This window comes from Onychostoma macrolepis, chromosome 03 (assembly GCF_012432095.1).
Source record: "Onychostoma macrolepis isolate SWU-2019 chromosome 03, ASM1243209v1, whole genome shotgun sequence".
NCBI lineage: Eukaryota > Metazoa > Chordata > Actinopteri > Cypriniformes > Cyprinidae > Onychostoma > Onychostoma macrolepis.
In genome coordinates, this window is record NC_081157.1 from 17,018,736 (window position 1) to 17,044,451 (window position 25,716).

Below are 25,716 nucleotides of genomic sequence, written 5' to 3' on the forward strand. Positions count from 1 at the left end.
ATATATATATATATATATATACATACACATACATACTAAAGCTAAATGGATAGAAGAGGTTGAAAAAAGTACTTCTTACTTTTGCAGATTAGAAAAAAAGACGACAATCGAGTAACTCAATCCTGTCACTAATGATTAATGGTGTTGAATGCACAGATCCTAATCTAATAAGTAAGAAAATCTATAAATTCTACAGTGACTTGTATTCTTCCAACTTCTCCTCAATAGAGTGTAATGATTTATTCGATAAAATAATACAATTTATTCCCCACATTGACTTAAAAAGTTGTATTAACGTGGCTAAGCAAGCTACATTTTTTGTTTCGATCAAGCAGTTGACGGATGAACTTAAAGGTATTAGTTAACCCTGCATCCTCTGACTATGACCAGACACCACAAACCAGCCAGCATAATAAATGAATTACTGACGTGTAAGGGAATACAAGAATAATCAAATATCCATAATGATATACATGACATCTTTCCAATTAATTATAATATGATGTTTTTAAATTTTTTATTAATGTCTGTATAAACTATGTACAAACTCTAAATAACAATTAGTATTGTGTGGCATTTCATGTATATGAGACATCAGTATGAAATCCAACTCTTCCCAAGCATGGTCAGAAACACAATAATAGTGATTGTATAAAGAACCAAGAAGGTCACATCTATGATTCTTGCCGCTCTGGTCCAGCACAGAGATCTCTGCACGCCATTCTGAACTCTGACTGTGTCTGAAGGGCTCTGAAGGTCTCTTACAACATCTATAAGAGGAAATACAAAACATGTCTGCTCTGAATAAACACTATATTTAGTGTGGTCTGCATTATCTCATATATACAATTCTTCAATGAAGAATCAATGCTGACACTTTCATAGAAAAAAAAAAAAAGAAGAAGTAGAAAAGACGGATAGCATGTGGCTTTGATGTGGTTTACTCAAAGATTAATTTTATTTGCTTTCCCTTTTCCTATGTACCAAAAAGACAAGACAAGCAAATCTTAAACTTAATTCCACTAATAAACCTTAATTTGAGAACTGTAAGTATAAGATAAGAAAGAAAAAATATGTCAGAATTGGATGCTGTCTTGACTCTTACCATCTCCAGCACTAGTAGCAGCTGTTGTTTCCACTGATCTTTTCTCTGCTCCTTTAGTCAACAGAAAACTCACAAGGATGGTCTCCAGAATGCTGATACCAATGAGACTGAAAATCACACTGCAGTAAATGCCTGTGAAGAGAACAAACTATGAAGACAACAGCTAAAATGCCTTTGAAATAACATTTTTTGTTTGTTTAAATTATGTTGGATTTTGGATGTTTAAATTAAGTGGAGGCATGTGTTATGTTACTCTGCAGTTCTTTTTTTTTTTTTGTTCATGTTAAAATGCTTTCTTTCCATAAATATAGAGAAAACTATAGCTAAGTAAGTCATTAGTAGGTTGATTTCCTTGAAAAGTGTAAACACTGGGTCTGTGACCCTCTCCAATAATTGCTTAAAGGGGACATTGAATGTCCAGTTGCTATGATTATTTAGCAGCTCGCTGGATGACACAGTTTGACTCAGACAGCCCATAAAGAACTGGCTGCATGTTTTCTTTTCAGCTTTTCTGAACTGGCAGACATGCCAGAGACCTAACTAAATACAAGACAAGCTAAAAAAAAGTGAAAATTTCATCCAATGTCCCCTTTAAATAGTACTTAAAGCATGTCAATAAATGTTCATTGTATAGTAAGTGCAACTGACTCTTTTTTGTTTCATAGTAAAAAAAAATATTCTTTGTACCCTAGGATAAATGCCAGCTTCTGGATTGCAGTTTTAACTAGTTAAGCCATAATGAGCATGTCAGTGTTGGACTCACCAATCAGTGGGATTTTATCAGCTGTAGAGGGCAGCGTGTCATTAAGAATCAGCAACAGAACAGAAATAGACAGCAGTAAAGTCACTTTAAAGCTCAGCTTGTCTGCTCCACTTGCATCAATGAAGAAGGACATTACATCCAGCACAAGGAAGAAAAATACTGGTATTATAATGTTTATGACATATAGTAGAGGTCTTCTCTTGATGGTGATCTGCGATATACAAACAGAAAATGTCTAAACAATACAGCAGTGAAACCAAATCAGTACTGAAATTGAGATCAGGGGTGTTAACAGTTTTGTGTATAATACAATAGATAAAATGAGAGGAATTAAACATTAAATAATTATAATATAATCAGACATACTAGCTATTTTATTAACACAGAATGTGTGAAAAACTTTGTGCCAAAATTTAAAAGCTTTCAGTGGCTGAATGCTACTTTATGCACAACTGTCAGCCTGCATGGAGAGGTTGTTGGGACAAAGTTTGAGAGAAACTTTGCTTAATAAGCCTTGATCTGATCGAGTTCTTGTGCACTCTAAATTACTTACAAATCTTTTCACAGTTCGATAACTTCTATTCAGTTTTCACGAAATATTAGGCTTCTTCATGCCTTTTGCAAGACATTGCACTGTTTCATGTTTTTCCTCTTCAGAAAGATCTTTCTTTTTCCCCATATTTCATGAGAACTGTGACTTGCTAGATAATTGTCACGGTGCACACAGCAGGGAGGAAGACACACGACAGAGGACTGACAATAATGTGAAATCTTTTTCCATTTACCTAAGAAGACCTGGCAAACTATTTAACAAAGCTGTCTGAGATCGACGCCAGTTAAAAATTCCGTAAAATTTACAGTAAAAAATCAGCAGCTGTGGTTGCCGGAATTCTACCGTAAAAAATAAATTTTAGGTTTTACAGTTTTAACTTAAATTTACAGTAAATACCATGATTTCATTAACTGATATAATGTTAATATACTAACCTATTGAAGTACTGAAATCTGTTTTGTACCTTTGAAATACACTGATAACCACCAAATGCAGGTGGTGATGAGAAAGTCACATGATGAACCAAAGCCCATCACAAGCAGCTTTTAAATAATAACATATATAGAAGGTGCGCAGTGTCATTCACACAAACACTAAACATCATAATGGTGAGACTCATTAAACTGAAATATGCAATAAACATTCATTTAACAACATTAGATGTAACATACAACCCTTATAAACATAACTGATAAGAAAAAACTAAGAAACATAGTTATTTCAAAGAAAAAACATCAAATTCAAACAAAATTTGAAATGCAATGCAGGGAATTCTGGGAACGTCAATTTACGTTTTTTTCCTGTAGATTTTACATTCTTTTTCACTTCTAAAAATGGTATTTCACTGTAAAATTGTTTGAAATGTCTATTACAGTTTTTCACCGTATATATTAGGGGAATTTACCGTTAACCATTTAACATGTTTTTACTGTAGCACTTTCACAGTTTTTTACCGTTAAAATCACGGCCATTTTTTACAGTGTATGAGAAATATAATATCAAATTTTTTCCTTCATAATTCCATAATAATTTGGAACACAGTTTATAGTTTTCAGATATACTGTAGATACCATACTTATTGACTATAGAACTGGTTTGAAATTTCCAAAACACATATCTGAATGTAATATTTTATATGTAATTTTATAAGCAATGTATCTTACATGATACATACTATGATACAGTACAAAGTTTTTTGGAAACATGAATTTTATGTTGTAATTCTCTGTAAGTCTCTTATGACCAAGATGGCAGGATTTATTTGATTAAAAATACAGTACTATTGTGAAATATTATTACAATTTGAAATTTTTTATCTGAATATACAGGTGAATCTCAAAAAAATTAGAATATCGTGAAAAAGTAATTTCTTTTTGTAACATTTCAAAAAGTCTTTCATATATTCTAGATTCATTACATGTAAAGTAAAACATTTCAAAAGTCTATTCATTATTATTATTGTTGTTGTTGTTGTTGTTGTTTTAATTTTGATGATTAGAGCTTACAGCTCATGAAAGTCAAAAATCCAGTATCACAAAATATTAGAATATTTCCTTGTTCAATCAAAAAAGGATTTGCAAAACATAAAAGTTCAAGTTCTTTAAAGTATGTTCATTTCTGCACTCAGTACTTGGTCAGGGCTCCTTTAGCACAAACACCAGCATCAGTGAGGTGTGGCATGGACGCAATCAGCCTGTGGCACTGCTGAGGCACTATTGAGCCTTCAGCTCGTCTGTATTGTTGGATCGACTGTTTCTCATCTTTCTCTTGAAAAAATCCCATATATTCCATATGGGGTTCAGGTCAGGCATGTTGGCTGGCCAATCAAGCACAGTAATATCAGTAGTGGTCAGCAGACCACTTGGAAGTGGTTTTAGCACTGTGGGCAGGTGCTAAAGTCCTGCTGGAAAAGGAAATCAGCATCTCCATAAAGCTAGTCAGCAGATGGAAGCATAAAGTGGTCCAAAATCTCCTGGTAGACGGCTGCATTGGCTTTGGACTTCATAAAACACAATTGACCAACACCAGCAGACGTCACGGCACCCCAAATCATCACTGACTTCGGAAACTTCACACTGGACTTCAAGCAGCTTGGGTTCTGTGCCTCTTCCTCCAGACTCCAGACCTTGATTTCCAAATGAAATGCAAAATTTACTTTTATCTGAAAAGAGGACTTTGGACCACTGAGCAACAGTCCAGTTCTTTTTCTCCTTAGCCCAGGTAAGATGCTTCTGACGTTGTTTCTGTTTCAGAAGTGGCTTGGTAACCCTTTTCCTGAAGACATCTGAGCGTGGTGACTCTTGATGCACTGACTCCAGCTTCAGTCCACTCCTTTTGAAGCTCTCCCAAGTGTTTGAATCGGCTTTGCTTGACAGTATTCTCAAGCTTGCGGTCATCCCTGTTGCTTGTGCACCTTTTCCTACCCAATTTCTTCCTTCCAGTCAACTTTGCATTTAATATACTTTGATACAGCACTTGGAGAACAGCCATCCATTTCAGTAATGACCTTCTGTGACATACCCTCTTTGTGAAGGGTGTCAATGATTGTCATCTGGACCATTGCCAAGTCAGCAGTCTTCCCCATTAGTGTGGGTTCAAATAAAAAGAGATACCTGGAATTTGCATGATCATTTAATGTAATGCAAATGTAAATATTCTAATATTTTGAGATACTGTATTTTTGACTTTCATGAGCTGCAAGCTCTAAAAAAAAAAAAGTTTCACAATATTAAATTTTTTTTAGATGTACCTGTATTTTAGGCACTGAACCAATCTAAATTTTTGAATCTAAAGGTTGGATTTCTTTGTTTTTGTGAAATGTAGATCTACTCTGCAACTTGATGTGTGAGAAAGTAAAAAAAAAAAAAAAAATGAAAAATTGTCATCATTAAAATAAAAGTAACATAATAATAATAATAATAATACACATGTTTTGCACACTGCGAATGGACAGATGGCCAGGCTTTTTAGCATTCTATTCATACATTTATTTTTTAATAATTAATCTTACACTCTATACTCTGTGTTCTGTACCTTGTATATCAGAAGATCCTGTAAATCATCTAGAAGAGTGGCATTAGATTTAGAAGCATCTATACTGAGGAGTTCCCACTCTCCCTGGGCCTGAAAGAACTCCTTGGATTCTTGCGTAATGTTTTTATTATCAGAGAATGGATCGATGGTAAGCTCTTCAACTATGAAAAACAGAAACAAAATAAACAATTTTCTTATTATTATTATTTTCTAAAAATTAATTTATATAAAAATGTTGTTTTGTCTTGTATTTTAGATGTACTTGTAAGCACTGCAGAGTGAAGTGTTATTTTGCAGATTTGGGTGTCGAAGGGAAATCTGTAGAGGTCCATCTTACAAGCGGTGGTCAGAGCTAAAATATCAACTGAGACTGACAGTTCCCACCAGAGTAGCTGTATATATGGAGACTCCTTTGTTCCAAAATCTGTTTTGATGCTAAACAAACAACAACAACAAACTGTAATGCTGATCATTATGACTGACATAATTAAAGATACAAAGCATAATTAAAGGGCTATACTAATTTAATGCAATTTGTACAGACTACTGAAAGTCACTTATGTGAAAAAAATATAGAGCAAAATTTTTTTTAGAGATTGGTTAGGCTTTGTTCAGACATGCTACCCATTATGGTAAGGGGCGTGATGTTTCCGGACAACGTGCACTAGGTGGTTAGCGAATCACAACACACATGGCCAGCTAACCAACCTGAGCCCATTGCGTATTTCTGAGGGAGGGGCTTCATAGAACCAGAAACTCAACAGGCCATTTTAGAAGAATGGAAAAAGCAGTGTAGAATAAAGGTAAAATATATGAAAAAATTATGTGATTTTTAAAAAACAAAGCATGAACAATGTTACATTGCACCCCATAAACACAATCAAGCCTTCAAAAATAGCTGGTCAAACACTTCTTTAAAATAACACTGAAAAAGTCATGGAGTTAATGAGATAAAGTAATCACTGAGCATTAGAGACGACACACTGAAGGAAAGAGGAACAAACATTTAAAGTCACCACTGTGGTGATCAGTGGTTGCTGCATTTGATCTGTAGACCCTTGAGTGCTTTGTTAGTTTTTTTTTTTTTTTTTTGGTCTCGTCTGTCATATCTGGTTGTATTAGACTGTTCAGAAAACTTTTATTCCAACAGAACATGTCAAGACAGAATAGCATCGAGGTGATAATGATTGTTGATTGAAGTGTCTGATTAACTGATCACATCTGAAGTGTAAGCACTGATCAGATGTGTATTTTATTTTAATTAGTTTAATTTCCATTTCCTGATTTCATTGTCCCTTCTTCTACACAAATTTCTCATTCTTTCAGTACTATTCCTATATATGAAAGTGGCAAAAAAAGGCAAAAAGAAAATTAAGATTAAAAAAAAAAAATAAATAATTGAATGAATAAATAAATACCTTTCTTTGATAATAATGTCTGGAGTCCAAAACATATCTTTTTTTGCTGGAATTCCCTCAATTCCACAAAACTGATCGTATTGCCACCCCATGTTATTGAACCAAGCCTGCAAAGTAATGAATATAAGGTTCACAGAAAGTCAGTCCTGCTCAAGTTTTACTGTACCATCTTTCTTTCTTTTTCTTTAAGAACTTTACGCATTGGTATTGCAAAATCACCAGTATTATTATTATTATTGTTGTTATTATTACTATTTTTTTTATTTTACCAAAGCAGCCATCTTTGTGTCGTGACCAACAACAGTTACAGGTGTTTATGGACACCTCAGTATCTCAGCATATGATGCACGCAAAAGACACACTCTTGCCTGAGAGCATGCACAGTGAAATCCTCAAGCAATGCCAAGTGTGCTGCCCTCAAAACAAGTTCAAACACAATAAACACTTTTTATACAGTCCTTTTATTATGAATTTAAAATACATTTTAGTATGATTTTTTCCTGAATTATGAAACCCAGATTAAATTCATTTTTCTTTTGACAGCACATTTATGTTCAGTGTTCAAAAATCTATGTTCAGATTTCAGTCTCTGCATCAATCTTCTGCACCAACTTCAGAATCCTTTCTTTGGGGATCCTCCATCTGTGTGTTTTTACAGATTGTCCAGATCTTCTGCTTAAGGACTTTCACATTCGGGGCTCCTTAATCTGTGTGTTCAAGACCAAAGACCTTCCCAGTGCTCAGGAGTTCATTGTCCACAACCTTTGCTTTCAAGATTGTTTAAACTGAACCCAGCTCCTTTCTTCCTGCAATGTGGCCCAACACAACAAGTGGAAGACGCCACTTCTCAGGCTCAGCACATGACCAGGCGGAATGTAAATATAATTTTAACAAACCTCTTTCCAGACACCTTGGCATTTTCTCAGTTTATGATTTTCTAACTTGCAGATTTTGTAGCTGTTGTCAGTTATTTGTTGAATCAAGAGGAAGGTTTACATTGTTGGGACCAGACGAACTACAGTTTATCTTTCCATAAGTGACTGAGCTGGAAATATTTATTAATTCTTGTGTCTGATTTACAGCGTGTAACTGCCATAGTAAAAAAATTAATTAAAAAAGCATATCCTGTTTGTTTTCTTTATTTTACGAAGGCACCGTTCTGTTCCTGTTATGTGTAATAAATAAAAGTAAAACCTCTTACTCCTATCTTTATGACCAAAAAAATGAAGAAGAAGAAAAAAATAATAATTTCCCCCACTGGAACATTATCAGTGATCACGCCAGAGCCTCTTGTATGCACACAACATATCAGTTATAGCATTACTATTTGTTTACGTATAGGCCTATGTTGCATAAGCATATTTCATAATATTAGATCAAAAGATCAGAAACTCCAGAAACCTAACTAAATGCAAAAAAATAAACAAAAAGGTAAATGTCCCATTTAACACTTTATATTTAAAATGTTCTTATCAATCTTACTCTGGGGGCATCTTACTCTATTAATATTTAAACCCAAAAATCAAACAAAGTATTTTTTTTTTACTTCACTACTGTACTTATATACATTTTTCAAGTAAGGTACTTTATTGTACTTCATACTATATTGTACTATTTCGTACTTTAGGCTATACCAGGGGTTCATCAATCACACCTGATTCAGATCATCAGCTCATTAGTAGAGATTCCAAGACCTGAAATGAGTCTGTCAGACAATGGAGAGATGCAGAATGTGTAGTGTTGGAAGGCTCTTAATGAACATGGTTGGGTACCACAGGTTTATACTGTGCGTAACAGTATTTTTACTTTTGGAAACTTAATTTCACTACATTCCAAAACACAATATTGTACTTTTTATTCCACTACATTTCATGAAAATTTTATTCCTCATTATTTTAAAAAGAAAGAAATCAACACCCATTCCAAGACACCATATCAAATTTCAGATTTTGTGAACTAGATAATTAGTTACTGAATTATTTGTTCTAATCAACAACTCACTGGTTCAATGATCCAGGCAGAGTGATTCTTCACGTCTGACTCAGAATCAACCAGAAACCAGTCTGTGCTTGAGTCAGTGTGCGACTGATGGCATGAAAAGTATGTTACTAATGCCAAATTTTAGTATTATATTTAGGCCATGAATGTCATGACAAATCTTATTTGTGAACTGCTGTACAACGTTTAAGTCTTGTATGAATGCTTAACATTAAAATAAATCAAATTAATACCCATGCATAAAACTGGTATCTCTGCATAGAGTTATTTTTTTTTAAATAAACACATTTTGCCATACTATATAGTGTCTGTTTTACTCAAGCAAAATTGAATAGGAGTAAGCAAAATTGAATAGGAGTAATAACTTTTAGGCTATATGTAGTTATATTTGAGTACTCGATTTGTGTACTTTGTCCACCACTGGGGTTCCGCAATCACCTGTTTAACCAAAAGTTGTTATGGGCCACGACACAAAAACCGGCTGTGGTAAAACTAAGTATGATTTAAAAAATAGTGGTTTTGCATTACCAATACAGAGAGGTAAACAGAGAAAAGTTAGGAACAATAAAAATAGTGAAGCAACCACTTCACTACTAAGGATGCATTGACAAGGATGAAATGCTTGATATTCAAATAAATCTTCTGGTCACATTCAATCAAGTTTTATATACTGAGAAACACCGAGATAAGAGCAAAATATTGTTACATAAAAAAATAAAACAAAAAATAAAAAACTTACAGTCATCATTTTGACCTGCGTTGAGAGGCTCTGGGCTTTTTCATTCTGCAGATAAATTAAGTGTTAAATAATGACATTACATCTATTTGACACTCATGACTTGTATAAGAAGATAAATCATGCTGGACTCATACCACATCTATGATGGATGTCACATACAGGTCCACATAAACTTCATCAGGAGGGTCCATGAAGTAGGGCTGTAGGTGGATTTTTGGAACGTCAGTCTTGTTCAAGCCGAGATGTTCAAGAAGTGCCTTATAAGCAGTACCATAAACTGTGCTTTCTTCGCAGTTTGTAAAAGCAGACGCCCATCCTGTGAAGATATAAATTTGTTACATACAGTTAGGTCCATATATATTTGGACACTGACACAATTTTCATAATTTCGGCTCTGTATGCCACCACTGTAGAATTGTGATAGAACAATCAAGATGAAATTGTAGTGCAGACTTTAAGCTTTAATTCAAAGGGGTTGAAAAAAAAAAACACACACGAATTCCGGAAATGTTGGGATGGTGTTTAAATTTGAATAAAATGAAAACTAAAAGAATTTCAAATCACATGAGCCAATATTTTATTCACAATAGAACATAGATAACATAAAAAATATTTAAACTGAGAAATTTTACAATTTTATGCACAAAATGAGCTCATTTTAAATTTGATGCCTGCTACAGGTCTCAAAATAGTTTGGACGGGGGCATGTTTACCATGGTGTAGCATCTCCTCTTCTTTTCAAAACAGTTTGAAGACGTCTGGGCATCAAGGATGTGAGTTTCTGGAGTTTTTGGTGTTGGAATATGGTCCCATTCTTGCCTGATTTAGGTTTCCAATTGCTGAAGAATTTGTGGTCGTCTTTGATGTATTTTTCATTTAATTATGCGCCAAATGTTCTCTATAGAACTTAGCTGGAATTAGATTAGAAATTAGCTGATTGTGTTTACCGACAGTGGTTTCTGGAAGTATTCCTGGGCTCATTTAGTAATGTCAATGATGGAATCATGCCGATGAGTGATACAGTGTCGTCTGAGGGCCCAAAGACCATGGGAATCCAACAAAGGTATTCTGCCTTGTCCCTTACACACAGAGATTTCTCCAGTTTCTCTGAATCTTTTGATGATGTTATGCACTGTAGATGATGAGATTTGCAAAGCCTTTGAAATTTGACGTTGAGGAACGTTGTTTTTAAAGTATTCAACAATCTTTTTACACACTCTTTCACAGATTGGAGAGCCTCTGCCCATCTTTACTTCTGAGAGACTCTGCCTCTCTAAGACATCCCTTTTATAGCTAATCATGTTACTGACCTGATGTCAATTAACTTAATTAGTTGCTAGATGTTCTCCCGGCTGAATCTTTTCAAGATTTCTTGCTTTTTCAGCCCTTTGTTGCCCCTGTGCCAACTTTTTTTAAACCTGTAGCAGGCATCAAATTTAAAATGAGCTCATTTAGTGGATAAAAGTGTAAAATTTCTCCGTTTAAGCATTTGTTATGTTCTCTATGTTCTATTGTGAATGAAATATTGGCTCATGTGAAAGTCTGAAAGTCTTTTGTTTTCATTTTATTCAAATATAAAAAAAACGTCCCAACATTTCTGGAATTCGGGTTGTATAACATAAAATGCTTAGGGATTACAACTATTTTTATACACAGACCCCCCATTTTCAGGGGCACAAATGTAATTGGAAAAACAAATATAATCATAAATAAAATGTTCATTTTTAACATTTTGTTGAGAATCCTTTGCAGGTAATGACTGCCTTAAGTCTGGAACTCATGGACATCACCAAAGATTGGGTTTCCTCTTTTGTGATGCTTTTCCAGGCCTTTACTGCAGCTGACTTCAGTTTTTGTCTGTTTGTGGGACTTTCTGCCTTTAGTTTTGTCTTCAGCAAGTGAAATGCATGCTCAATCGGGTTGAAATCAGGAGATTGACTTGGCCATTGGAGAATATTCCAATTTTTACCTTCAAAAACTCCTGGGGTTGCTTTTGCAGTATGTTTTGGGTCATCTCCTCTTGTACTATGAAGCGCTGCCCAATCGACTTTGCTCCATTTGATTTGTAGACTTTGACAGTGACACGTCTACCTCCTGGAGAGTGTTCTTCTCTTGGCTGGATGTTGTGAAAGGGTTTTTCTTTACCACAAAGACGATCCTCTGATCATCCACCACTGTTGTCCTCCATGGACGTCCAGGCCTTTTTATGTTTGTTTTGTTTTTGAAGCCTAACAATTTCAGTTTCACTTATGAGATCCTTTGACTGCATTATGTGGGTTCACAGCAACAGCTTCCAAATGCGAATGGCACACTTAGAATCAACTCCAGACCTTTTACCTGCTTAATTGATGTAGAAATAACAAAGGAATAGCCCACGCCTGTCCATAAAACAGCTTTTGAGTCAACTGTCCAATTACTTATGGTCCCTTGAAAGGAGGGGGGTACATATTAAAGAGCGGTAATTCCTTAAGCTTTCCTCCAATTTTGATGCGATCAGAAAGATCAGAGTGTGCACTTTAAGCTCATATTAATTATATAACTGCAACTTGAATATGTTTTGGTCAGCAGCTAAAATAATACAAATTGTGCCTGTGTCCAAATATATATCGATCTAACTGTGTGTGTGTGTTTATATATGGTGTGGCTACTTACACTGAAAGTTACCACCATTTTTGGCAGAGTTTATCCAATTACCCTTAAATATAACATAACCTGGTACCATTATAAATAACTATTGAATAGTTTATAGGAATTGTGTTGTTGGTACAGTATGTGTGTTAATGATAATTCATATGTCAAATGTTAATATCAATCAATTCTTGGTAAAATGAAGCATATTCTTATTATATATACAATATTATGTCTGAATTCTACTCTGCAAGAGCAGGAAAACTAATAATCATGTGACTAAAAATATAACATGTTGGGGAGGAAAATGTGCTTATGACCAGTGTTGGGCACGTTACTTTAAAAAAGTAATTAGTTATAGTTACTAGTTACTTCTCACAAATAGTAACTGAGTTAGTAACTGAGTTACATCGTTATAAAAGTAACTAATTACCAGGGAAAGTAACTATTGCGTTACTTTTTAAAAACTGTTTGTTTTGTTCAAATGTCAAATAACTTTGGATGCCCCCAATATTAAATATGTTAAATTAATAAAATGGACACTAAAAATAATAAATTATTATTATAAAACATTGTACATTAATCTACACTATTTATCTACTGACACTTAGTATCAGTCAGTCAAGCATTCTAATATAATATTATGATAATTTAATATTATATGATGATAGAACTTTAGGAATTAGAATAACCAAGTATGAATGCATATTTGTCATCAATATAAAACGCACTAAGGATTAAAGAGCTGCTGGGTTCATGAATATTAATCACGTTGTCTGCGTTCCTCGAATTGATTTGCTGAAATCAAAAGAGGGATGATGATGTGTGAGTGCCAGCCAATGAGATTGTCGTTTGCGCATTAGCTCCGCCTACTACCAGAGAAACCGGCAGTTCTTAAAAGCTGAAGAATTCCAAAGGAACTCCGTTATTTTGACAGGAAAATACAACAAATAATATCGTTTACATGTAGCGCGTCAATTCTGCATGTTATGAAAGACTCTCTTGCTCTGTATCTTTCTTTGCGTGCGTGTATGTGAGAGAAAGCGACGGCGAGTTGTGCGCTTCACACTAGAGTTTATGGTACGTCAAATACAGCTACACTGCGCATCCATTCAAATGAACTGAAAAATTATTCTAATAATATAATATACTAACGCCACATTTTATTGTCAATAACGGTAACGGCGTTGTAACGGGGGAAACAGTAATTCATTTGATTACTCGTTACTGAAAAAAATAACGCCGTTAGTAACGCCGTTTATTTATAGCACCGTTATTCCCATCACTGCTTATGACAATAGCTGCTTTGGGCCGAAATGTTCTAAAAACAGTAAGGAAGTGTTCCAGTTATAGAACCTAACCATGCTGAACCATACTGACATGTAGTGATGTTGCCACTGGCCACATGTTTGTTGTCTGGCAACTAGTTTCTCTCTGTAGTTGGCCAAGCGTGTTGTTTCAGCTAAGTAAATAGAAATATCTGATCATCCTCCATAACATGGTCGCTATTTACATCTCATACCTTATGTAAACACAGGACTGAATGTAACAAAGTAGTTTTTCTCAGAAATGGTACTTTTTTTAAGTAGTTTAAAAATTGTACACTTTTAGTACATTTTAAGTTGTGTCTGTAATTTTACTCCGCTATTTTCCCTCTGTTTGTGGTCATTACATGCTTTTTTATTTCATTTGTATCCATCAATGTGATTCGCTAGGGAGAGAGTAATCAGTCTCATGACTTCTGTCAAATCAAACCAGGCATAGAAAACTTCTACTGCAGCTTAAGATGGCACCATCTGCAATTATGGCTGCTGGGGAAGCTAATCACTTAAACATCAATTCAATCGAGATATCAATATGTAAGTCTTCTTCTTCTAAAGTTGAGACACACTTGAGACACAGATATCAACACTCATCTTACAAACCTCAACAATGGTGATAATCAAAAATAAGTTTTTCATGCCACAATGCATGCTCGAGCCGTAAATGAGTTTATTTGTACAATGGCTCATCTGCTGATTGCTGTGATCAGTGAATCATACCACTTCACAATGACATTATTAACAACTCCCATCATTGACCAAACACTCAAGGGTCTAGTGTCCAAACACAGAAACCACTGATCACTACAATGGGGAAACAATAACAATGGGACAGGCTATAAAACTTTCCCATGTTCCAAAAGTGGGGGAACCCATGCTTAGCATTCGGGATTTAGGGGGACCATCTGCTTGGAAATACCCTGAAATCAGGGGAGGCCGCCCAACCATCCTTTGCGTTTAAAACAGATTTGTCCTAGATACACTTGTGCATAGTTTTCAGGAAGCTTTGCAGTTAGGTCTCTTGAAGCAATAATTTTGGCCATCACTGTATGTGGCTAGATTGTAATATTGTACTGGTCAATTACTGTACTTTTAAATTACTTTATGAAACTAGTCTGTGCAATCTAGAACTTTTATTTTTATAGCTATTTGAATGTAGAGATGCAGCAGTGTATTTATGAGATTTAGGAGGCCTTTATTTTGTAATTCTACATCACACAGTCCTGAGAAGGTGCAGCTGACACCGTGGCAAGGTGTACTCTCAATCTGAGGTGAAACTGGTCTGTGCAATCTAGTACCTTTTTTTATATATATATATATATATATATATATAGGTTTTTGAATGTAGAGATGCAGCAGCATATCTATGAGATTTGGGAGGCTCTTATTTTGTAATTCCACATCAGACAGTCCTGAAAAGGTGCAGCTGACACTGTGGGAAGGTGTACTCTCAATCTGAGGTCGAACTGGTCTGTGCAATCTAGAACTTTTATTTTGATAGGTTTTTGAATGTAGAGACGCAGCAAGCGTATATTCTTGCTCTTATTTTGGAGGGCTTTTATTTTGGTATTCAACATCAGACAGTTATGGACTGTATGTTGGAAAAAAAATCGCGTTCACTGGAAGAGCACTGCATTCAGATCAGCTCTCTGACGATTTTACTGTAATAGGCAGTTTATGTGCGACCCTCAAAATAACGTGGCAGCGAGATTGACCATGCTTTTCGACTTGACGGCTGGCTTAACCGCAGTAATGCGGGAGTCTCTGACACATCGCTCGCGAGTTACCAGTAGTGATGGGTCGTTTTTGAACGAATCTTTAATGTGACTCGGGAAGAACAAGTCGTCTCGGGGAGTGATTCATTCATTCGCGCATGCATAACATTCTATAGGTTCTGTACTGGAATTAGTTCACCTTTCGAGTCTTCGGGTTTGAGTCGTTTGTTCATCATGTGACAGCCCCATAAGCTTAACCGATGCAGTCTGAGCCTGAAAGAGAATTGATTAGTTTAGCTCTCGACTCTTCGGATTTTTCAAGTCGTTCGTTCATCACGTGACAGCCCAATAAACTTAACCTATGCAGTCTGAGCCAGAAAGGGACTAATAATAACCAACTCTTTATTACCTTTGTTACCACATTCAGTGTAGAACCATCATGACAGAAATTCACACATTTATAAACTGTAAGAAATAAAAAGCTACAATTTGAGACCAGAAACGCATCACGTAACTGTGAGAGTAAATAATTATAATAATGATAATAATACTACTACTACTACTAATAATAATAATAATAATAACAACTATGCAACCGTTTGTAAGGAAGCTTGTAAATTAACTAATTTCTATATCCAATGCTGTCATGTCACATGACAAAAGAACGAAGACTCGAGAGATGAACTAATCAATTCTCTTTCCGGCTCAGATTGCATTGGTTAAGTTTATGGGGCTGTCACATGATAAACGAACAGGTGTGTTCGACTTGAAGCAGTGCTGAGCAGAAAGTACTGCGAGAGCGATAAGAGAGCAGATGGACCCGCTTTCGAATCACTCTCGCGTTACTTTGATGTCATACACTGATCATTCTGATTATCAAGTCGAACACGCCTAACGACTCCAACCCAAAGACTCGAGAGATGAACTAATCAATTCTCCTTCCGGCTCAGACTGCATTGGTTAAGTTTATGGGGCTGTCACGTGATGAACGAACGACTCAAACCCGAAGACTTGTCAGATAAGAGGTGAGGTGAGCTAATTATAGACTGAAGACCCAGGTAAACAATGAATTAATCTTTTCTGTTTCTTATAGCATTATAGTTTTGAATTGTTTGTAGTGTGATCAACGTTTGCAGACATGTTAGGGAAGTAGCACGTAACATTTTAATTATATTTTACAAAAATGAACAAAATGAATGAAATGACTCGAAAAAAGATTTTGCTGAACAAGACTCAAAGGTCCGAGTCGGTAAAATGATCCGAACTTCCCATCAGTAGCTCACAGCCTGACTGAAAGTAGCTCACCAAGAATACTTTTCATCCAATCAGAGTGAGCTAATATAGACTGGTGTCCCACCCCCTCTAATGCAAATAAAGTATTTGTTTGACATATCAACCATTATTATTTTTATTCATGTATGAACATTCAGATGTAATTACAATATAACAGACTAACAACCAACAATAGAAAAAAAAATGGACTAATCCTATTACATTTGGAAAATAAAAGAGCTTAAAGTATGTGAAATATAATGTTTTCAGTGCAACTGCGCTCAACAAGGCAGCCCAAACAACATAACAGGCAGCGTGCTGTCTGCCCAGTGGCATAGCGGACGGCACCGCAATAACCTCCCCTTGCTGGGGTGCGTCGAAAGACGATTATCTTTTATCGACAATAGCGAGAGATATTGTCAAAAACATAAATTATTCGGCATCAGATGCTGAAAGCTCTGTCTGTCATTACTCCGCCATTCCATTTTTACCTTCACTTTCTGCATAGTGAATTGGCTGAGATTCAGACATTCACCGGCATAACTCTTTTGCACATTGCTTATGTGACATTACATTGGCTCGCCTTCATGTTTTAAAACAGAAATACTTCCAACATAACCAATGATATTAATTTCCGAAGTAAGAAACTACACCCCATATCCAGAGGTTGTGTTTGGGAAATAGACGTATGAGTGCTGCCAGCATTGCTGCAGAGGTTAAAGGGGTGGGGGATCAGCCTGTCAGTGCTCAGACCATGCGCCGCACACTGCATCAAATTGGTCTACATGGCTGTTGTCCCAGAAGGAAGCCTCTTCTAAAGATTATGCACAAGAAAGCCCGCAAACAGTTTGCTGAAGACAAGCAGACTAAGGACTAAGGATTACTGGAACAATGTCCTGTGGTCTGATGAGACAAAGATAAACTTATTTGGTTCAGGTGGTGTCAAGCGTGTGTGGCGGCAACCAGGTGAGGAGTACAAAGACAAGTGTGTCTTGCCTAAAGTCAAGTATGGTGGTGGGAGTGTCATGGTTTGGGGCTGCATGAGTGATGATTCTTGATGATTCTTCCACCAAATAGGAGTTTTTGACACTGCTTCCTTTGAAAACCACGACCAGAGGAGTTAACATCTACAACGTTTTCAATAACTACTGCATGGAAGTCTTGGATATTTAGGATCCAAGATGGCGGCGCGATCAGACGCAGCGGCTGCTCGAGGTCCCAAAGACGGTGCTTTTTTTGTCTTTTAATGTCGTCTGTTCGTCTCCAAATAGTGTAAATTTACCGCTAGTTCATAAGGAAATCACTCCTAAACTCATATATGTTCGCCAAAGACTTTTAGATATCGGCAACGCATACAAAGACCAACTCTCGCCGGCGGCTACTGAGAAGCTACGAGGCCTCTGTTTACTGCTGAAGCCGGACCTCGAGACCGCGGCCTCGCCTACTGTCGCTACCCACACAAGGCGGCGTCGCAAGCGGTGTGAGAGAGGACGGAAGCGCGGTAAGCGCGGAGGTATACGAGCTAGGCTGAGGGAAAACCCCACAAGACCGGCTCTTCCAAAACTCATGCTCTCAAACGTTCGCTCTCTGGAAAACAAACTGGACTTAATTCAACTCAGTCGATCTACACAGCATGAGACAAGGGATTGTTGTGTGTTTGTTTTCACTGAAACATGGCTGAACGACAACATCCCGGACTCCGTCATTCAGCTGCACGGACTAACTTGCTACCGTGCGGACAGAGATTCATCACTGTCTGGTAAGACTCGCGGCGGTGGCTTGTGTGTGTACGTCAACAAAGAATGGTGTAACAATGCTGGGGTAGTGACAAAACACTGTTCATCGCTGGTGGAGTTTATGTTTGTGAAGTGTCGACCGTTCTATCTGCCGCGGGAGTTCACGGCCATTGTTATTGTCGCGGTATACATCCCCCCGTGCGCAAACGCAAAGGACGCGCTTCATGAGCTGTACAGCGCCATCAGCGAACAACAAACAAATAACCCCGACGGCTTTTTCATCATAGCCGGTGACTTCAACCACGCAAACTTAAAGACAGTTTTGCCAAAGTTCTACCAACATGTGAACTTTGCAACAAGGGGAAATAACACACTGGACTTTGTTTACACAACAGTTAAGAGCGCATACAAAGCTGAACCCCGCCCCACCTCGGGTACTGAACACATCTCTGTTATGCTAATCCCAGCATACAGACCACTTCTGAAACTGGCCAAACCGGTTCACAAACAGATCAAGGTATGGCCAAACAATGCCACCTCAGCACTGCAGGACTGCTTCCAGGACACAGACTGGAACATGTTCAAAGAGGCGGCCACCTACAACAACCACACAGACCTGCAGGAGTACACTGAAACTGTGACTGCTTACATCCAAAAGTGCACTGATGATGTGACAGTCACCAAGACCATCACCACACGCGCCAACCAGAAGCCATGGATGACAGCAGAGGTTCGTGGGCTGCTAAAGTCCAGAGATGAAGCATTCAGATCAGAAGATAAAGCAGCCCTCAAAACAGCAAGAGCCAATCTGTCCCGCAGCATCAAAAAAGCAAAACGGTCATATGCTCAAAAAATCAACAATCACTTCACAGACAGCAGTGACACACGGAGCCTGTGGCAAGCTATTCAGACCATCACAGACTACAAGCCCCCGCCACAGGCCTGTGATGATGACACATCCCTCCCAGATACACTCAACCACTTTTACTCACGGTTTGAAATGCAGAATGACACACCTGCACAAAAACTGCCCACACCTCCCAACGACCAGGCGCTCTGTCTGTCTCCAGCCGACGTAAGGAAGTCCCTATCTAGGATCAACCCACGTAAGGCTGCGGGTCCCGACAACATACCTGGCCGTGTACTGAAAGACTGTGCTGCACAGCTGACAGATGTCCTAACAGATATCTTCAACACCTCGCTGAGCCAGGCAGTCGTCCCCACATGTCTCAAATCCACAACAATCATACCGGTACCAAAGAAATCACCTGTGTCCTGTCTAAATGACTACCATCCCATAGCACTGACTCAATCATAATGAAGTGCTTTGAGAGGTTAGTCATGCACAACATCAAAACCAGCCTCCCAACACACTCGATCCGCTCCAGTTTGCATACCGTCCGAACCGCTCTACGGACGATGCAATTTCCTCCACCCTCCACCTAGCTCTTACCCACCTAGAAAACAAAGACACTTATGTTAGAATGCTGTTCATTGACTTCAGCTCAGCATTCAACACAATAATCCCACAACAGCTCATAAATAAACTCAACCTGCTGGGCCTTAACAATTCCCTCTGCAATTGGATCCTGGACTTTCTAACCGGAAGACCTCAGTCAGTCCGTGTCGGCCACAACACCTCGAGCACTACCACACTGAACACAGGTGCCCCACAAGGCTGTGTGCTCAGCCCGCTGCTCTTCACGCTGCTGACCCACGACTGCACTGCCAAGTCCAGCTCCAACCACATCATCAAGTTTGCTGATGACACAACAGTGGTAGGTCTCATCAGCAACAACGATGAAACGCACTACAGAGAGGAAGTGGCACAGCTGGCTGAATGGTGTGGCACTAACAACCTGTCCCTCAATGTGAGTAAGACAAAGGAGGTTGTGATGGACTTCAGGAGAAACTCCGTTGATCACCCCCCACTGACCATCGACAGCTCGACTGTGGAGAGAGTCAGCAGCACTAAATTCCTGGGGGTGCACATCACAGAGGATCTCACCTGGTCCACCAACACCATGTCACTCTCCAAGAAGGCACAACAGCGCCTACACTTCCTCCGCCCGGCTGAAAAGAGCAAGTCTCCTCCACCCATCCTCACCACTTTCTACAGGGGCACCATTGAGAGTGTGCTGACCAGCTGCATCACTGTCTGGTACGGAACTGTACCGCAGCAGACCGCAAGACCCTCCAGCGGACAGTGAACACCGCTGCAAGGATCATCGGTGCCCCTCTCCCCTCCATCCTGGATATTTTCCTCACACGATGCTCCAGCAAAGCCAATAGTATCGTGAAGGACTCCACACACCCCTCCCACAGTCTCTTCCAGCTCCTACCATCAGGAAGATGGTACCGGAGCATCAGAGCCCGCTCTGCCAGACTGCTCAACAGCTTTTTCCCCCAGGCTGTGAGAGCCCTGAACTCAAATCACCCCGCCCCTCTCTGAACCCCCATAAAAACCCCCTACCTCCTGTAACATGTAACGTGCAATTCGAAGTGTGCTACACACAGGTGAGTGGGCCTGTACACTCTCCTCCTCTATGCGCACTAGTCACTTTTCACACACACTGCTGTGTGTACACAAATCCCACAAAAAGAACTCAGTAATATATGTATGTTTACATGCTCATGCACTACAAATCCTCCTGCACTGTTCCCCAGCCAGCTGCTTGAACTCAATGTTTCTCCTTGCACATGTACAGTATTTATCTGAAGCATTCGTATAGTTTGTATAGGTACTTTTTATAGATAGTATATTTATAGTCAAAATCTATCAGAAGGATAGTTGTGTATAGGTTTATATTGTCTTACTCTATTGTTGTATGCCTGTATTTATGTAGCACCGTGGTCCTGTGAGGCACGATATTTCGTTCCACTGTATGCCCCCGCATGTAGCGGAATGACAATAAAGCTCAACTTGACTTGATGGAAAATTGTGTGCCCCTTGACAAACTGGTATCTACGACAACAAATGGAGCTCCAGCCATGATAGGGCGCCACTCTGGATTTATTGCACATTGCAAAAACGACACAGATTTTCCTGCATTTCTGAACTATCATTAATCAGCAGGCGATCTGCAGTAAGGTTATGTGCTTTAATCATGTAATGACACCGATTGTTCGGATTATCAACTCGGTCTGAGCAAAGTCCAAACAAGCACAGTTGCTTCAAACTCTTTTTTGATGAATTTTCTGGAGAGCATGGCGATCACTTACTTCACACAGAAGTGAGGTGATTGAGTGTCACGGGATGGGAGAGACGAAGACTCAAATGCTGGCAAATGGTGTTTCCTTTATTTACAAATTACAAAATAAACCAAAACACAAATTAAACCACCCCGAAGGGGAAAAAGCCAGAGCTAACACAAGCACTGAAAACAAGACATACACGGGGCACAAGGCAGACAGATATCACAGGCATTACCTGGCACCAAAGTGGAACAACCGAGCCCAGAACAGAAAACACAGGGAGCTTAAGTAGGGACGGCAATCAGGAACACAGCTGGGGCAAATGAAACAATAATGAGGTGAGTGGAGTTTGGGGAATTGAATCCGGGAGACAGTGACCTCTGGTGGTGAGAGGGAGCATCGTGGACCCGGATTCATGACAGGACCCCCCCTCTAAGGAATGGCTTCCAGACATTTCCAAGCACCCAACCAGGGGGATGGCCAGGCGGGAACGGAGCAGGGGAAGGGGAGGGATGGGGGGCCAGGTCCATGTGCTGGTGGGGGACCTGGGGACTGAGGCAGCGCCGGTGGGATGGGGACCCAGGGTAGAACCAGCGGCCACCACAGCAGTGTGTGCGGAGCTGCCACCCTGAAACGGGCAATGGCTGGCCCCGCTGCTTCGGGAGCCTTGTGAACGGGCGCCGCCGCCTCGGGAGGATCATGAGCGGGCGCCGCCGCCTCGAGAGGAACGTGAGTGAACACCGCCGCTTCGGGAGAATCGGGAGCTTTGTGAGCGGACACCGCCGCCTCGAGAGGAACGTGAGCGGACACCGCCGCCTCGGGAGCATTGTGAGCGGGCGCCGCCGCCTCGAGAGGAACGTGAGCGAACACCGCCGCTTCGGGAGAATCGGGAGCTTTGTGAGCGGACACCGCCGCCTCGAGAGGAACGTTGTGTGCGGACACCGCCACCTCGGGAGGACCGCGAGCAGACACCGCTTTGGGGATCCTGTGAGGATCGTGAGCGGCCATCGCCGCTTCGGGACGATCTTGAACGGCCACCGCCATTTCGGGACGATCGTGTATGGCTACCGCCGCCTCGGGAACCCTGTGTGCGGACACCGCCGCCTCGGGAACCTTGTGTGCGGGCACCGCCGCTTCGGGGATTCTGTGAGGATCGTGAGCGGCCACCGCCGCTTCGGGCCGATCGTGAGCGGCCACCGCCGCCTCGAAAGGATCGTGAGTGGGCACCGCCGCTTCGGGAGCCTTGTGAGCGGGCACCGCCGCTTCGGGAGCCTTGTGAGCGGGCACCGCCGCCTCGAGAGGATCGTGAGCGGGAACCGCCGCTTCGGGAGCTTTGTGAGCGGGCACCGCCGCCGAGAGGATCGTGAGCGGGCACCGCCGCCTCGAAGGATCGTGAGCGGGCACCGCCGCCTCGGGAGCCTTGTGAGCGGGCACCGCCGCCTCGGGAGCCTTGTGAGCGGGCACCGCCGCCTCGGGAGCCTTGTGAGCGGGCACCGCCGCTGAGCCTTGTGAGCGGGCACCGCCGGGAGCCTTGTGAGCGGGCACCGCCGCCGGGAGCCTTGTGAGCGGACACCGCCGGGAGCCTTGTGAGCGGGCACCGCCGCCTCGAGAGGATCGTGAGTGGGAACCGCCGCTTCGGGAGCTTTGTGAGCGGGCACCGCCGCCTCGAGAGGATCGTGAGCGGGCACCGCCGCCTCGAAAGGATCGTGAGCGGGCACCGCCGCTTCGGGAGCCTTGTGAGCGGGCACCGCCGCTTCGGGAGCCTTGTGAGCGGGCACCGCCGCTTCGGGAGCCTTGTGAGCGGGCACCGCCGCTTCGGGAGCCTTGTGAGCGGGCACCGCCGCTGGAGCCTTGTGAGCGGGCACCGCCGCTGGAGCCTTGTGAGCGGGCACCGCCGAGGATCGTGAGCGGGCACCGCCGCTTCGGGAGCCTTGTGAGCGGGCACCGCCGCTTCGGGAGCCTTGTGAGCGGGCACCGCCGCCTCAGGAGCTTTGTGAGCGGGCACCGCCGCTTTGGGACGATCGTGAGCGGGCACTGCCGCCTCGAGAAGGCCTGAGATGAGCCCTGCCCCCTCAGAGAAAAGCTCCGCGGATATCCCTGCTTCGGTAGCTTTGTGAGCGGGCGCGGGAGCCTTGTGAGTGGGTGCCGCCGCTCCCCTCACCGACATCAGCGGAGGATCCTCCACGCTGCGTCTCAGCCCGGGGCGCCCAAAGAAAGACCCCGAGACACTGGAAGTGGCTGGCCCGATCCGAGGAGGTTCTGGAGCAACAGCCCAGACTGGGAGGGGGGCACCCTCTCGCAGCTCCACCTCCTTCAAGTAGATGACGTGGTCGACCATCTCCCAATAGGACCACGTATCTAGCTCCCCCAGCTCCTCCCGGTTGACAGGCTCATCCAGGCCCGCTAAAAACAGGTGGATGAGGGTGCTCCCTCTAATCCCCAGCTCCTGGCCTACCTCGAAGAGGTCTTCAGCATACCACCCAAAAGGGCGATTGTCTTGTGGGCAAGGATGCGGCCCACTGGCTGGGGCCTGGTTCCTCTGTCGACCAGGAGCTGGGTACAAGAAGATTCCCATTGCCGCTGAGTCTTCCAATGGCTCGTTTGTACTGTCACGGGATGGGAGAGACGAAGACTCAAATGCTGGCAAATGGTGTTTCCTTTATTTACAAATTACAAAATAAACCAAAACACAAATTAAACCACCCCGAAGGGGAAAAAGCCAGAGCTAACACAAGCACTGAAAACAAGACATACACGGGGCACAAGGCAGACAGATATCACAGGCATTACCTGGCACCAAAGTGAGACAAACGAGCCCAGAACAGAAAACACAGGGAGCTTAAGTAGGGACGGCAATCAGGAACACAGCTGGGGCAAATGAAACAATAATGAGGTGAGTGGAGTTTGGGGAATTGAATCCGGGAGACAGTGACCTCTGGTGGTGAGAGGGAGCATCGTGGACCCGGATTCATGACATTGAGTAGGGGTTAGGTACTTCACTGCTTTATTTCCTTGCTGAGTGAAATTAAAGCTTTTATGCAAACAAGGGGGGAAGACACCAACTTGTGAACTATCCCTTTAATAGAGGATAGTTTTTTGTTTTTTTTTCTTCATTACTTTGAGATAACCTTGCCAGGCCCAGAACATTAGCTTAAGTTATCAGAACGTTTCCTGTTAGCTGGGTTATTATTGGCCTTGATTATTCTAGTCTGTTAATTAAAAGGCTGCTTATATGTTTATAAGCTTGTTGTCATCATCAATAGCAATGAGGTTACAGCCCCATATTGTGAAGACGACCCCATATGTAAAGGGTTCATAAAAGCTGGATCTGCAGCAAACTCAGAATGTTTGAAAATATCAGCCTGGTATGTTTCTTTCAGTGTTAATAAATACATATACAAATATGATTGCTAATATACAGTCAACATGTGAGATCATGCAATGATCACAGTGACATCACCATTCTCATACTTTGATACTCACAGTGTGAGTAATATGTGAGTTCACTGTGAATTCAAAATGTTGAGCAGGTTTAAATATTGCTCACTGAAAAACACTCTACCTCCTGTTTCTCAACAATATCACAGTGATCTCTGTGATTCTACAGCATGAGATCCAGCATTGTCATAATTATTTACAAAGAACTTTAAAAGCATGATAATATAAATACTGTGTCAGTTAGACACACAGAGACATCAAGATCAGTGAATCTCAACAGTGGTGACAGTCAAAAGCTTCATGTTGCAATGCATGCTCACATTGTCACCACATCATCAGTAGCCTGGGAGCTCATGTTGAGATCACTGTGATATCAAATTGTTGACAAGTGTATGCAAACAAAACCAGACTAAACTGCAATTCTTGTGAGACATTGTAAAATAACCTATACATTACATTACTATCATTAAACAGCTTGATATCAGTACATCTGTGAATATTTACCTGAAATCTATCTCTGAAATGACCTCAGAGTGCTCGTGCAAGCACAGTACCATAACAAGTAAGTGCTTTCCACAGAGCATCTGACTCATTTGCATCAACGTCTGATTTATATCACTTAAGAAAAGCAATTATGACTATTTTAATGCAGGTGATTTTATCATATGACCAAATATACAAAGTATATTAGGTCTTACCAGGTAATTTTATTCAATGGCCCCTTGTCACCCAGTAATTTATACAAGTGATCCCCAAAAAGTGCAAAATGGACATTCCTGTTCTAGGTGTTACAATCACAGA

At 40.8% G+C, this 25,716-nt stretch overlaps 1 protein-coding gene across 1 annotated transcript; it reads right to left on the reverse strand.

Annotated features, from left to right (window-relative positions):
• Nucleotides 1–206: 206 nt before the first annotated feature.
• LOC131534746 (acetylcholine receptor subunit delta-like) lies at nucleotides 207–24,052 on the reverse strand. Its single transcript, XM_058767803.1, has 9 exons — nucleotides 23,497–24,052; nucleotides 9,744–9,925; nucleotides 9,610–9,654; nucleotides 6,873–6,979; nucleotides 5,717–5,889; nucleotides 5,455–5,615; nucleotides 1,869–2,079; nucleotides 1,106–1,237; nucleotides 207–770 (listed from the first exon to the last, which is right to left on the reverse strand). The coding sequence occupies exons 1-9, from the start codon at nucleotides 24,050–24,052 to the stop codon at nucleotides 595–597; spliced, it is 1,743 nt and encodes a 580-aa protein (XP_058623786.1). The 3' UTR covers nucleotides 207–594.
• Between the last annotated feature and the right edge of the window lie 1,664 nt (nucleotides 24,053–25,716).

What these genes read in the sequence shown, in the direction of transcription:
- LOC131534746 (XM_058767803.1), bottom strand. Translation starts at nt 24,052, where the DNA reads ATGGGAATCTTCTTGTACCCAGCTCCTGGTCGACAGAGGAACCAGGCC. An exon ending in TCACTCTGCAGTGCTTACAA is followed by an intron (nt 5,616 to 5,716) that starts GTACATCTAAAA and finishes TGTTTTTCATAG; the next exon opens with TTGAAGAGCTTACCATCGAT. An exon ending in TGCTACTAGTGCTGGAGATG is followed by an intron (nt 771 to 1,105) that starts GTAAGAGTCAAG and finishes TTCCTCTTATAG; the next exon opens with ATGTTGTAAGAGACCTTCAG.